The following is a 15547-nucleotide window of genomic DNA, read 5'->3' on the forward strand; positions in this document are numbered from 1 at the left end:
TGAGGGAGCACTGGAGGTGTACTGAGGACGGACAGCTAACCCACCAACTAGGAACATAGGAACAGGAGTGGGCCATTCAGCCCCTGGAGTCTGTTCCGTCATTCAATTAGATCATGGTTGATCTGTATCTAAACTCCATTTACCCGCCTTGGTTCCATAACCCTTAATCACCTTGCCTAACAAAAATCTATCAATCTGTTTTGAAATTTTCAATTGACCCCCAGCCTCAACAGCTTTTTGGGGGAAGAGTGTTCCAGATTTCAACTACCCTTTGTGTGAAGAAGTGCTTCCTGACATCACCCCTGAATGGCCTAGCTCTAATTTTAAGGTTATGCCCCCTTGTTTGGGACTCCCCCACCAGACCAAATAGGGTGGAGAGAGAAAAACTATCAAATCCTTTAATCAACTTAAACACCTCAATTCGATCACCCCTTAACCTTCTATATTCACGGAAATACAAGCCTAGTCGACCCAACCTGTTTTCATAATTTAACCCTTTTAGCCCCAGTATCATTCTGATGCATCTACAATGCACCTCCTCTATGGCCACTATATCCTTCCTGAGGTGCGGTGCCCAGAACTGAATGTAGTACTCCAGATGGTGTCCAACCAGAGTTCTATACAGCTGTAACATAACTGCCACCCCTTTGTATTCCAGCTCTCGAGATAACTGTGCTGTAGAATGGTGTGCCTGGGTTGGAGAAGTAGGGAAGGGATGGGGGCAGAAATTAGGCAGAGAAGAGGAACTTAACGAGAACAAAGGGGGGGTTAATGCCTGCTGATTACATATGTTCGAGGACTCTGCTTGGAGAAGACAGATGCCAAACTGAGAATCGTAACTTATGATTATGTTCTTATATCCAAACAGAGTGTGCAGGTAACCTAATCTCCGATATCTACCAATGTGGCTCAGAAAGTAGCTTGCTGCAATCACAGTCTACAGGAGCCTCTTCCATCAAATCTCCTGACCTCAGTTCAATCTCTCCACACAATAGTGTATCACGGTGGGGGGGAAATGTGTGGGGAGCAGTACTGTTTTAGTCATCAGAGAAAATGATTTTAGCTTGGCTTCTTTCCAATTTTACTTGGTTGTAGATCTTTCATCAAAAAAAATTAAACCTAGCTTTGAATGTAGTCTTTTGTTACCAAATTTTAGTCATGTATTTTAGTTTTAGCTTTCATAAATTGAGTGAAAAAAAGTTTTTGCTTTCCATATTTCATTTTAGTCCTTTCCAGATTTTTTTTCCAAATTTTGTGTTTCAAAATAGTCATCGTTTCATTTCTCACATAACTCAGAAATCCACAATAAATGAACTTGGGTATAAATGAAAACTAAGATTTTAGTTGCATTTCAATTTCTAACATCTATTGTAAAAATGGTTGCCTACTGATCAGTGCTTTGCTTTAGTCATAGAAATAATTTTTCATTTCAATTTTGTCTCAATTTTAATTAAAATCTTCAGAAGAAATTTAGTCCTGATTTAGAAATAGACAATGCTGATATGGATGGGGGAAAAACTGAATGTGGGTCCTATCAGTCCGTGGTGCCACATTTTTTGTTTAATGCACAGACATAAAAATAGATAATTTTCTGCTAAATTAGCTGTTTGCTCACCTAGAGGACCCTGGGAAGCTTGTCTGGAAGGAGAGTGTTCCAATGTGTGTCTCCAAGCAGGTCTGATGACTGCCGCTGATGTGGACAGTATTACCACTCCTAAGTGTTTTAGGTTTAGGCTGACTGTTGACAGCAGGGAACTCGGCTTTAGTCCAGCTGTAGGAGGGATATGTGCAATTAATCAGGCGTAACGCTTTGCAAAGAATACTCCAACCAGCATAAAAACATGCCGTAGCTCATGTTTTAACTTTTATCTAAATTACGTTATAATGCTGCAATATGCAGAATGACCGCATGAAACATATCAAGTCAAACTAGGAAACAGGCCAACTTAGATGCATCTCAGACAATTTTGGTATGTTTTTAACATCTTTCACTGACTAGCATTTTGGTGCAAACTTTCATGCAGTGTTACACAAGTAACATTCACCTGTTTCAAGGGATGGGTGCATAATAACTCTGGGGTCTAAACGAGCCAAGTCCTCAATCAGCTGCTCTTCCAGTCGTTCAATTTTCTCCTCGTCACTTTCCCGGGGAACTGCTAACAAGAATGGAAAGTCACATAACACAATGATTTTCAATGAGTATGATGAGTACAGAGGGAGAAAAAAGAATTGGGAGAAAATGCAGACAGAACTCAAATCCCAATTTGATTTACCACTAAATCACTTAAAATTTCAGCCTGCAACTCACTCCCAAGCAGATTATTTAATTTAGACTTATTGGAGAACATTAATATAAAATTCGTATACTATTAAGAAGGAATCTCCCTCCCTGAGTAGTGGATATATGAATGTAGACTCTCAGCTTACAGTCTGCCAAATAACATCTTTAAAGGGAGCTGTTTGACTATCTGGTTAGGAATGGGATTGAAGGTTCTAGGAATAAATAAAGATAGATAATTGAATGCTGTGTGGACACAAAAGTTGCTACGCCGCTGGGACCTTGAAAATGTTGTAAAAGGAAAACAAATTAGTCTGGCTGTTTAATGCAGAATACAAAGTTAGGCATACATTTTGGAGATCTGCTTGATTTACCATTGACTTAACAGGGAGAAAGTTCATAATACCTTTCCTCAGAATATTAATGGGTTAGGTAGAGACCATGATAGTGCAACTCATATGTAACCTGTAGAAGGAATAAGACTGATGAAACAATTGGCCTTTCTTATTCAATTCTCTCTTATGTTCTATTTATACATTTTCCCTAAGGAATGTATAACTCTTTGTTCCTTATAATACTGCCCTGTGTATGACGTTGAATCCTTTATTAAACCCTTCCATCGGCAAATTCAGATCACATGGCCCTCAACAGCGCAAAGTTCTGTTGCACATTCTCCCAGAAGGTTGCCTCTGATCAGTTAGTTAGTGATTTACGTGTTGATTTTGCTCATTTCCGCCACTGAATTCATAAACTGCCACATAGTTCTCGTCAAAAGCAACAGAAAGGTAATGGCACAAACAGAAACTTGGCTAAAAACCATACTGAGAGCAACTTCTCAAACTTCAAGTCGGGATCCGTGTGGCTAACAGTACCACAGTCAGCGTACATAAGGAAGGGGAGACTTTGCGTGGTCAGTACCTGTCTGATGGATGGGATCATTCGGGTCCTCCGGCGTCTGCTCAACCAGGTGGGACTGCAGGGCATCCTGTACAAATCAATCCAAACACTCAAATCAGATAAACAACAAATGTAGGAACACATTAGTCAGCAAAACCTAATTTCTCTTTAAAAACACACAGAAATCAAGGAAGATTAGAGGGAAAGGAAACAGCTCTGACTGAACCACCCCTTTCATAACCCTCATCCAGCGGGTAAAGTATTGGTTTGTTTGAGCTCTAAAGCAAACATCAAGGTTTTCTCTCTAAGCCTCTGTCAGTTTCCCCTGCTCCCTCCTTCCAAGTCATCTCCCGGAACCTGGCCAATATTTAGCCCTCAACCAACATCATTAAAACAGATTATCCGTTGTTTGTGGGACCCTGTCGAATTTCCTACATTACAACAGTGACTACACTTCAAAAAGTACTTCACTGGCTGTAAAGAGCTTTGAGACGCCATGAGGTAGCGAAAGGTGCTATATAAATGCAAGATTTTCTTTCTTTCAGACAAGACGTTCAGATTGAAGCACCAGAGTTAAACACAACAGCTTGGATGAGAACTGAAACACAGCATGGGGACAGATGATGAACTCTGAGCTTAAAGAAACATGTTACATCAGCGATTCATCGCCTTAATTTCTTTCTGAAACTTAGCGCTTCAAATGAATTGCGATCAACTTTAAATAGGCTTGTGCACAGCAGTCTATTAAAAACATTCCAGAAAAAAAGAGAATGACTCCATTTTAGATTACATGGGTGTGAAATTGGTTTACCGCAGTGGGCTCAAAGCACATCAGCAACGGTTTTACACCTTGCCCCGATTCACTATGAGCCCGAATCACACTACTGGCATAGGCCAATTTTACCTCAGCGTGTTTTGAGCCGACGGGTACAATGAAGCTGAATAAAGCTGAACCTGACTGATACTGAAGCCGCCACACCTCGTCAGTACCCATTTAATGGTTATTTTTGCTGATACTTTTGGATACAATAGCTTCCCGAAACCACTGTCATCAAGAGATCGCCAATTACAAAAAAACTGCCGTTAGCTTATTTCTGATTATGCTTTGTTGAATATTTTAAGTTGTGAATATCTAAGCATTTACACAAAATACTGAAATGCCCACTTAAAACTGATTTTTTTTTAAAAATATGCCTCGTCCCCTAAATGGGGTCATTGTTTCTGACGCACTCTCTTTAACCCTCAACACAAATCATTAAATGAGATACATGTCCCAATGTATGGATGACATATTTCTGGTTAAGTGGTCTCACCTGTGATGCATACGACACAAAGGTAACACCCTCCACGTCATCCAGGTCTGGACTAACATCACAGAACGATTCTTCCCGTTCCTGAAGGTGTTCAGAGGAGGCCAGAGAAGGGGCTGCTTCCGAAGCAGTATGGCAAGGCTTCGTAGAGAGCCTCAACTTTTTTGGTCGACCCCTTCTATAAGCTCCCACTGGGGACTGCTGCTCTGACACGCGTGGAGACCTGGAACTGGTACGTGGTACAGGCGATTCCTCAGCACATTCAGTCGTGCCATCTGGAGGTCTCCAGATCCCCGAACTGAATGCCTTAGCAGACAAACGTGGAGACTTAGAGCAGATGGGAGACACAGGTGAGTCCTCAGTACAATTATCTGCCCCACCTGGAGGTTTCCAAATCCCAGAACTTAATGCCTTTGCAGTAGGTTTAATCTTGCGCAACGTGAAAACTTCTGCAGAGGACTCCTGGCATGGCATACTGCGTGAACCAGTTGAGCTATATGCCACTGCAGAGATGCTACTTTCCTTCTCAGTTCTTCCCGACACAGAGTCATTCTCTTTGTATCCAGCACACTCTGGTGATGAATCCACATTCCCCAGTTTGGATTTTTCAGCAGAACTGGGTGAGTGGGTAGGTTTTTCTGCTGAGTTTGGAGACCGGAGAGAAAGGGGGATCAGAGATGCCCAGTTCCTCCGACAAGGAGATAACAGGTTTTGGGGCAGTTCAGATATTTTTATAGTACCCTTTGTAACAGCGCATGGTTCCAGGTAAACTATGGGCATTTTGCCGCTTTCCATTCGCAGCATTTTGGCTTTGGCTACCCCTGCGGGGCTGCTCAGTGGTCGCTTGGTAACCCCAGAAACAGTTCCATCCACTTCACCGGTGCCATTTATATCAAAAGTTTTATTAACTAGCTCACTATTGGTTCCATAAAGCTGCCCCTCTGATGCTGGAGTGCTGTGGCTGGAAGATGAATCTATATAATCTTCCTCCTCTTCCTTACATTTCAGCCCAACGTCAGGGTCCTCTGGGTTTGCTCCGTGGTAGTACTCGTAGTCATCTGGTGGCTCTTCCTTGATAATAATATTAAAAGATTCCTCCTGGTCTTCAGATGATGCGACACTGGATGGATGAGTTGAATACACATTAGGGAGGTTTCTCAAGATGCTGGAGGGAAATAAAGAAAATAGCACTGAAGAACAAAGCATACTGAATACAGAATATCCTGAAGAATCCAATACATATTCAACCTGTAACCCTACAGTAACTAATGAAGCAGCATAGGATACTTTCCCATTAGCACAGCACTGAAAGACTCCAGTTTTCCCAAAGAACCAGCACAATGGGAATTTTTCTACATGAAGTGTTGCAATGACAATGTACTTGCAGGATTTGGTCACTAGATGGCGATCAAGCTCAAGTATCTCAATGGCATTTCCAACTTGGTCTGTCTGCCATCTTCCTTTTCACTCCATTTTCACAAGCAAGTTTTGGATTTAAATTTTATCTTTAATTGATTTTAATTTGTTTCCCTGCTCTCCTCCCATCCTGCCTCTCAGAACCTGCAGCCATCTTCTGTCCCAAGTCCCTCCCATTTTTACCCTGCTGTTCCTGCCCTCATCCTACTGGTCTCCTGCCCAAGTCTCTGTCCCTTTCCCTGCCACTCCGTGCTCAACCTCCCTCTGGCCTCCTTTCAGTATGCACCCCTTGCCCCACACTTTCCTTATCCTGCTATTCCCCCCCCCCCCCATTTCTGGCCAACATTGCTCCCTCCCCCCATTTTCTTCAGACCTGCTGGCCCTTCGATTCTTTTCTTCACAGCCTTGCGACTGAACCTGCACTTGTGCAAACTGCATCTTCAGCCTGGCCTGTGCCCCTCTTTTCAGTCAGCCTTCCAGTGTGACACACATCAGCTCCCAACATCCACCAGGCTCCCATCCTCTTCTGCTTCCTAGCATTATGCTGGCAATCCACAACCCGTTTTCAAAGGGCCAACTGCAGTATAATTTATTTATAGTGCTACAACCACTTTATAAACAAATTGCTGCTTCCCAGCTTGTTAGGAATCAGCTTTAAAAATGTGCTGCAGGAAGCAACAACAAACATGGCAGAGACAGATGAGAGAGTCAAAGGCCATCACTGTATCCCCTGACTCTCAGTGAGCAACACTACAGGAGATACACACAGAATGTGAATCTTGTTGGATAGATTACAACTTATAACTCACTCCTCGGTATCTATACATGTTACTGCATTGTTTTTCAGATGTTCCATGTGCACAAGTTAGTGAAAACACAACATTACTGTAAAGTGACAAACTTATATTCATTAAACTTTTTCATGAACTGCCACACTTTGTAAGCCAATATTTTGATATGTTGAACGTACAGCACAGAAAGCCATTCAGCCAGTCATTCTTGTGCTGGCTCTTTAAAAAGAACTATCCAATTAGTGCAACTCCCCGGCTCTTTCCCCATAACCCCTCAAATTCTTATAATTCCCTTTTGAAAGTTACTATTGAATCTGCTTCCACATCATAACTTCCTGTATAATAAAACTTCTCAACTCCTCTTTGGTTCTTTTGCCAATTTTCTTAAAAGGCAATGTGCACATTGAAAACCATCAGCATTAAGTAGCCGACAATTTGAAAATAATCCATTCATCGATTCCACCCTGGATCGCAGCTCCCACATGCATGGCTGCTGAAAATTAACCACACATGGATGAGGTTATCGCACAATAGAATGCAGTTCTACACTTCTACGAAGTCCAAGGTAAGGAACAACTGCATTGGAGACTACTATGTGAGGAGGTTTTGTTGCAGTTGCCTTGAGAGTTCTGTGTCTGGCACCATCAATATGGCTTCGCCTATCCGTCCAAGGCAAACAACAGTGAGATCAAAACCTGCATCTTACTTTGAGAGCAGAGCATTCAAAGTTGCATGGTCTTTAAGCAATTTATTGGTAGTAACATCATCCCCAGACCCCTCGGAACTGGGATTAAGGTGACAGACAGGCTAAGTTGGCTCCAATGGAATTTTGTCCATTTATGAGGAGCTCTAATCTACCGATAAACTCACATCCTGCTGGACGAGTCCCAGCTATGCATCTTGATAGGGAACTCAGGGGTCAACAAACCATGTAAATGTAGGATATTTGAAGATTGCTTACCTAGTGGTAGCCTCTATTATGAGCATGCCGATGCTCACAATAGGCCTAATAGAGGAAACAGTACTGCCTCAAATATTGTTTTAGAATTCATACATGCCAAAATAGATATAATGGCAGCACAGATCCTTCAGTCTATGACCAGCCAATCTCCTGAAGTAACATCATCATCTCAAAGTTGTTCAAGATCTTCAGGTCCAATATGCATCTTCCATGCTACTGCTCTATTGCTCAGAGTAATGAAGTAAAACCTAAGTCTTTCTGACCTAAAGGAATTTTACCTGCAGCATGAAAAAGAAGTTTCTTCACTACTAAATGCCAAATATTTTTTGATGGGAGACATTAAAAGTTATTCACTTAAAGAAAGAAAAAGTCGTACATTTACATAGCACCTTTCACGACCTCAGGGCATCCCAAACACTTTACAGCCAATGAAGTACTTTTGAAATGTAGTCACTACTATAATGTAGGAAATGCTGCACAGCAAGCGAGGTCCCACAAACAGCAATGAGATAAATGACCAGCTAATCTGTTTTTAGGGATGTTAGTTTATTGGATAAATATTGGCCAGGACACCTTAGAAAACTCCCCTGCTCTTCTTCGAATAATCCCGTGGGATCATTTACATCCACCAGAAGGGGCAGAGAGGGCCTCAGTTTAACGTCTCATCCAAAAGACAACACCTCCAGCAGTGCAGCACTGGACCGTCAGCCTAGATTTTTGTGCTCAAGTCCTGGAGTAGGACTTGAACCCACAATCTTCTGACTCAGAGATGAGAGTGCTATACACTGAGCCACGGCTGAAATGGGGAACTTTTTTAAAATTAAAGAATAACTGTTTCTGATGGCTTCATTTACCCAACAGCCCATCATGGCAAGGTCCTTCTCACCTACAAAACGTTGGCAAGATTACTTCACCGGTAATCTGTAGAAAGGAAAGTGGAACACTGCAGCGCTATAGAGACAACAGCTCAGGGCATTTTCTTCGCAGGACACCTCCCCTCCCTACAAAAATCACAACTATGTTTTGCTCACCTCAGATGTCAAGTTTTCTTCACCACAAAAAGGTCTCTGTCTTTTTTCAAAAGATAGGTTCCTGACTGTTTATGGGTAGGCAATCTCAGGAAACATTCCAGGGAATCTTTGTAGCTCTGTGGACATTTCTTCTACCCCAACGTGCAGTCCAAAGAAATGTTTCCTTCAAAAGGGAATCTCTAAGTTTTATATGCAGGTCTAAAGGGACCCCTGGGATTCTAGGCCAATCATGCCCACAGAGAAGGATTTCATGTGCAGCAGGCCACACCCACACTGCAGTTATCAATCACAGACTGCTACAATAGTTTACAGTCTACAATAGACTATTTACATTGGCAATGAAAGTTGTGACAGGTGTCATTGTTGCACAAATTAAAATCACTTGCTTCTGGACCAACAGAGTATCTGGATAAACATCCTCTTCCAAATAATTTAACTTTGGGAATACAGGGGTCTCACCCTGGATGGGTAACTAACCATACTTCACCTATACATGAAATAAATCTGCAACAAATGTAGTTTGAATAACTTTATGTAATGTGTCAGGTCTCACTGGGGTCATGGTCAACTCACCCACATTTTTATAAAATGGGCCTTGTGCTGAGATCAAAAAAGCCGGAACACCAAAGGAGGTTAGTAAATTCATTGGATCTCAGCTACGAATCTGACCTGAAGGCAAAGTTCCAGGTAATGAAAAGACCAAATTTGGTGGCAAAGCAAGTTTTTATAGGCATCAAAAGCTTGACTACTCAATATTTAATCTCTTTCTCACTTCTCAAAATTCAAGGTGATCTTCAACCACTTCAGACTCAGAACAGTCACTTTCTGGTTTCACTGTCTATGAGTGAATGAACAGCCACACTTTGTTGATACAGGTGCTGTCTGTGAGGATATCCCCGCAGCTAATGCTGTAGCTTGATCGGTGTCCAATTCGGCCATATGCAAGCCAATGTGTTGTGCTATTGTGGAGATGGAAGTCAAAGCCTTAGGAAGAAGTATCATTGCTAAACTTTAAAAAAAATTAAATGATTTACAGTGCAGTGAACTCCCTCACTCCATGCCAATACATTCTCTTGACTATCCCATCTACTGCCCCACAGTTCAACTGTGCAGATCAAAGACTATGGAAGACATTCAGCTGCATTTTTTGTATGACATTCATGCCCCATATACAAATTAATCATTTAACTGAGAAAAATTGTTGTCGCTAGGATTTCAACAATATACAACAGGCGTGTGAAATTTTCCTACTGCATCCGCTCTGAACAGTGAAAAACACAGAAGAATTAGAGTCCGGCTTCCCAAACTTGGGATTAAACCAAGAAGGAATCTTTTGAGCTAAATACGAAGAGACAGTCAGAAAATGATCCGCTGGTCCATCAAGTCTGTCCCAAACAGTCCTGGCGCAACTAAGTGTCATGACTGCCAGTGTACCCTCCCACTTATAGGTCACGTAATCTCCCAATTAACCAGATTTTTAAAAAATCCTAGGCCAATTCAGGGGAGAAAAAAATCTGGGAAATTCATTCCTAACTCCCAAAAAGAGATCAAACTGAGTTCCAGGAGATCACGGTGACCATGAGGTACATCCCCAATGTCTCACCTACCTACAGTGATATTAGCCACAGTACGGTACTCAGCCAGCTCCCTTTTTGAACTGAAAAAAATACCAGGGTGAGATACTAGCAATTATAGGTCAATTGCTGCTGATGTCAGTGGTAGGAGGCATATTGCACAAGAAGCATATTGGCACATTAAAAGTGCATTTTCTTTTGCTTCACTTTTCTTGTAGTGTATTGGTATTAATGTGAAATGAGCATGCGGACAACACAAATTCTGAGACAAATTGTTTCTTTAAGAGTTTCATGCTAAGTGGTCAGGTGCTCTTCCACATTCTCTGTACACAGGAAAGAAAAAACTTGCATTAAATAGCTCCTTTCACAACCTCGGGTCATTCCAAAGTACTTCATAGCCAAATATTTGAAGTGTTGTCACTGTTGTAATGCAAGGAAACCTGGCAGCCAATTTGCACATTGGGAAGGTCCCACAAACAAGACAAGATAAATGACCAGATAATCTGTTTTGGTAATGTTTGTTGAGGGCTAAATATTGGCCAGGAAACTAGGGGAACTCCCCTTCTGTTCTTCGAATAGTGCCATGGTATCTTTTACGTCCACCTAAGAGGGCAGATGGGGCCTCAGTTTAACATTGCATGTGAAAGACACCTCCAACAATGCAGCACTTCCTCGGTACTATACTGAAGTATCAGCCTAGATTATATGCTCAAATCTTTGGAGTGAGGCTTGGACTCTCTGTGGAGGGGCGAGAATGCTACTAATGAGCCATGGCCTCCATCTGAGGTACATCTTGTCAACTACGTGAGGCAACAGAGACAGAGTGTGAATAATGGGATAACATAGCTGTAGACAAAAGGATTTCTGACAGTTCGCAGGAGTTGTACCAGGTGAAAAAGGAAACCAAGGGACAGGAAGAAAAGGAGGTTTGTATGTGAAAGCTGAACTACATTTGAAAAATAAGACTACTTACAGTAAGTAACATAAAATTCACCCTCACCAAATCAACTACCAATTAGAACAATAATATCAAATCAGATGTGAAGTGGATTTTTCAATTATTTATTAAAATCGAAATGTAGGCAGCATTTATTACCCATCCCTAGTTGCCCTGAAGACATTAAGAGTCAACCGCACAGTGTGGGACTGGAGTAAAATGTAGGCCAGAACAACTGGGGATGGCAAGTTCCCTTCCCTGAAGGACGCAGTGACCCAGCTAGGTTTTCACGACAATCTGCTGGCTTACATGGTCATTTAAGCTGGTGCCAGCCAGGAGGGAACAAATTAGGGGAGGTGACAGCAAGCAAGATCAAAGCAGTAGATTTTGAAAAGGCTTCTGAACAAAAGGGGAGGGGTTGCAAGGCAGAGTGGCTTGGGGAGTGTATTACATAATGTGAGATTGAAGTAGCTGAAGGCTCTGTAGCTGAAAGTAGAGCAGTAGGGGCAGGAAACCGAAAGGAGGCCAGAGTTGGAAGAGCAATGAACGCATACAGGAAAACAGGACTGAATGAGGTTACAGCGGTAGGGAAGAGTGAAGCCATGGAGGGATTTATAGTTGAGGTGAAGGATTTTGAAATCAGTGCGTCGGCGGATAGGAAGCTACTGGACGTTGGCGAGTGCAGGGAATGGGATTTACAGCAAGATAGGATGTAGGTGTTGGAGTTTTGGACAATCAGAAAGGAGAGCTAGGAAGTAATCAAGACTGTAGGTAACAAAGGTGCAAATAAGCATTTCAGCAGCAATAGGGGTGAAGCAGAGGCAGCAACATTGTGGAGATGGAAAAAGGTGATCTTGCTGGTGCCAAGGATGTGGGGTCTGATCAGTTCCAGATCAAACAGAACAGAGTTAGCGTAATGTCTGAAGGAGAGTGTCAGGTACTAAGGTGCAGTTTTAGGTGAGAACCAAACAGAGCACCTTTGACCATGCCAATATTAAGTTGAAGGAAGTTCTTCCCCTTCCAGGACTTGATATCGGCTTAGCAGTTGATCAGCATAGTGGTGATCAAAGGGTCAAAAGTGATGGCAGAGAGATAAAATAGTCAGCATACATGTGAAAGCCCATCCAATGCCTATGAATGATGATGCCAAGGGGCAGCATCCAGACGAGGGAGAGAAGGGGGTCAAGGATGGAGTCCTGGAAGTGCACCTGATGTGACCATACCAGGGCAGGAGGAGAAACTATTACACAAAATCTGCTGGCTGCATTAGGACAGGTAGGAGTGGAACTAAGCTAGGATAAGGGCAAAGAGATAGACCAGAGAGTGAAAAATGTGGAGAAGAACGCCATGGAAAGGTCAAAGAGGACGTAGAGTGATAGTGTAAAACAGTCACAATAACAAAGGATGTTACTGGTGACTTTGACCAGGGTAGTCTCAGAGCTGTGGGCACAGCAGAAAACAGATGGAAGGAATTCAGAGGAAATAATGTGAGAGGTTGATATGGAGCTAGGTGGTGACGATATGTTTGAGGACTTAAGAGGAAGGGGAGATTGGAGTTAGGGTGGTTTTGGAAAGAACAGAGGAATTAAAGATGATGAAAACAGCCTTGAAAGATCAGAGACCAAGCTTCAAGAGCAGGATCTGCTGATAAAATCTGAAAGTTTTTTTTATATGTTCATGGAATGTGGGCGTCGCTGGCAAGGCCAGCATTTATTACCCATCCCTAATTGACCTTGAGAAGGTGGTGGTGAGCTGTCTTCTTGAACCGCTGCAGTCCATGTGGTGAAGGTTCTCCCACAGTGTTGTTAGGTAGGGAGTTCCAGGATTTTGATCCAGCGACGATGAAGGAACGGCGATATAGTTCCAAGTCAGGATGGTGTGTGACTTGGAGGGGAACGTGCAGGTGGTGTTGCTCCCATGTGTCTGCTGCCCTTGTCCTTCTAGGTGGTAGAGGTCACAGGTTTGCGAGGTGTTATTGAAGAAGCCTTGGCGAGTTGCTGCAGTGCATCCTGTAGATGGTACACACTGCAGTCACAGTACACCGATGGTGAAGGGAGTGAACGTTTAGGATGGTGGATAGGGTGCCAATCAAGCGGGCTGCTTTGTCCTGGATGGTGTCGAGCTTCTTGAACGTTGTTGGAGCTGCACTCATCCAGGCAAGTGGAGAGTATTCCATCACACTCCTGACTTGTGCCTTGTAGATGGAGGAAAGGCTTTGGGGAGTCAGGTGGCGAGTTACTCGCCACAGAATACCCAGCCTCTGACCTGTTCTTGCAGTCACAGTGTGTGTGTGGCTGGTCCAGTTACATTTTTGGTCAATGGTGACCCCCAGGATGTTGATGGTGGGGGATTCGGTGATGGTAATGTCATTGAATGTCATGGGGAGGTGGTTAGACTCTCTCTTGTTGGAGATGGTCATTCCCTCGCACTTTTCTGGGGCGAATGTTACTTGCCACTTATCAGCCCAAGCCTGGATGTTGTCCAGTTCTTGCTGCATGTGGGCACGGACTGCTTCGTTATCTGAGGGGTTGCGAATGGAACTGAACATTGTGCAATCATCAGCAAACATCTCCATTTCTGACGTTATGATGGAGGGATGGTCAATGATGAAGCAGCTGAAGATGGTTGGGCCAAGGACACTGCCCTGAGGAACTCCTGCAGCAATGTCCTGGGGCTGAGATGATTGGCCTCCAACAACCATTACCATCTTCCTTTGTGCTAGGTATGACCCAGCCACTGGAGAGTTCTCCCCCTGATTCCCATTGACTTCAATTTTACTAGGGCTCCTTGATGCCACACTTGGTCAAATGCTGCCTTGATGTCAAGGGCAGTCACACTCACCTCACCTCTGGAATTCAGCTCTTTTGTCTATGATTGGACCAAGGCTGTAATGATGTCTGGAGCCCAGTGGTCTTGGCAGAACCCAAACTGAGCATCGGTGAGCAGGCTATTGGTGAGTAAGTGCCGCTTGACAGCACTGTCGACGACACCTTCCATCACTTTGCTGATGATCGAGAGTAGACTGATGGGACGGTTATTGGCCCGATTGGATTTGTCCTGCTTTTTCTGGACAGGGCATACTTGGGCAATTTTCCACACTGTCGGGTAGATGCCAGTGTTGTAGCTGTACTGGAACAGTTTGGCTAGAGGCGTGCCTAGTTCTGGAGGCAAGTAGTAGTGTGATGAGTTGAGTCAGCACGATGTTACGGGCACATAAAACGACCTCATAGATGAGATGAGCTTGCTGACAGCCTGGGAAGATGCTATAAAATTATATGGTTTTAGGCAAGGGTGCAGGAGAACAATGGGGCAAGAGTAAGAGTATAGGGTGGGGCAGAAAGAACGAGGAGGTGGTAGCTGAACAGATAGTCTCGATCTTTGAGATGAAGAAATGCGTGAGCTCCTCATATTTAGTGACTGATGTAAAAGTGGGGGAGTGTGGGGAGCAGAGAAAGGGGGTCAGAAAATGCTGTGTGTCACGAAGAAAGTCCTGAAATAGTGTGAAGATTTGGAGGAGGAAAAAAGAGATGTGGTATTGCCTTAGATGAGTGAGTCAAATCCAGACGTGAACAACCAAGCCAGCTGTGCTCCAATCTGCAGTCCTCTGATTTAAGGGCACTAAGGGAATGGGAGATAGTGAGGGACTCGGAGAGGACAAGAGGAATGAAGGCAGAAAGGAGCTCCTGAACAAGTTGCATGTGGCAGATGTGTCTAGGTGAGTGGAAGGCCGGAGGAGAGGACATCTGGACTTCCAGGAGGGGTCTGGGATAACAGCAGAGCCATATTTTATTTCAGGGAGGAGGGTGATTTTAGATAAGTTTAAAGCAGGCAGGATGATGTGGATATTACAAGAAATCAAGAAGTCATTGGTGATAGCTTTGGTGAAGACGGAGGTTTCAGATGTGGCAAGATCTCTCAAGATGACATGGTCAAGGGTGTGACTGTAGATGGGGAGGTTGAGTGAGGACAGGAGCAATGAGAAATAAGGGGAGAGGGGGCATGGGGAATTTGCAGAGAAAGTTGAAATCACCAAGGATGAGAATTTGCTTGGCGCAGAAGCAGGATATTGCCAGGAGGGTAGGAGACAAATCAAATTAAAATTGCAATGTACTGAAGTAGCAACAAAAAGTTGAGGCAGCAAATCCATGACCCAACTGTTACGACCAGCTTGGAGCACCACAGTACCCAAGCACTTATTGCCAATCAAACCAAGCCAAAATGCTCAGCAAAAACACACACGTTACTTTAAGTATCTGTCTTACAATGCTGAGAGGAATTCTCCACACATTAACCCACAAAGGTGGCCACATATGTAGAGTGGGCTCCAAATGTCTCTGGTGGATCCCAGCCAG

General features: G+C 43.4%; 1 protein-coding gene across 4 annotated transcripts in view; it reads right to left on the reverse strand.

Moving 5' to 3' along the window:
* Positions 1-15547, reverse strand: part of mgaa (MAX dimerization protein MGA a) — an 83474-nt gene that overhangs the window by 60354 nt on the left and 7573 nt on the right. For 2 of the 4 annotated variants that reach the window (XM_067991221.1, XM_067991222.1), the window contains exons 3-6: positions 4489-5650; positions 3197-3263; positions 2046-2156; positions 1616-1771 (exon numbers count right to left, since the gene is read on the reverse strand). In XM_067991221.1, coding sequence (XP_067847322.1) covers positions 1616-1771; positions 2046-2156; positions 3197-3263; positions 4489-5650 — 1496 coding nt within the window. The remainder of the gene's footprint in view (positions 1-1615; positions 1772-2045; positions 2157-3196; positions 3264-4488; positions 5651-15547) is intronic. The other 2 variants (XM_067991224.1, XM_067991223.1) reach the window with 2 other exon arrangements.

The sequence above is a fragment of the Heptranchias perlo genome, chromosome 10, assembly GCF_035084215.1.
Source record: "Heptranchias perlo isolate sHepPer1 chromosome 10, sHepPer1.hap1, whole genome shotgun sequence".
In the NCBI taxonomy this organism is placed as follows: Eukaryota; Metazoa; Chordata; class Chondrichthyes; order Hexanchiformes; family Hexanchidae; genus Heptranchias; species Heptranchias perlo.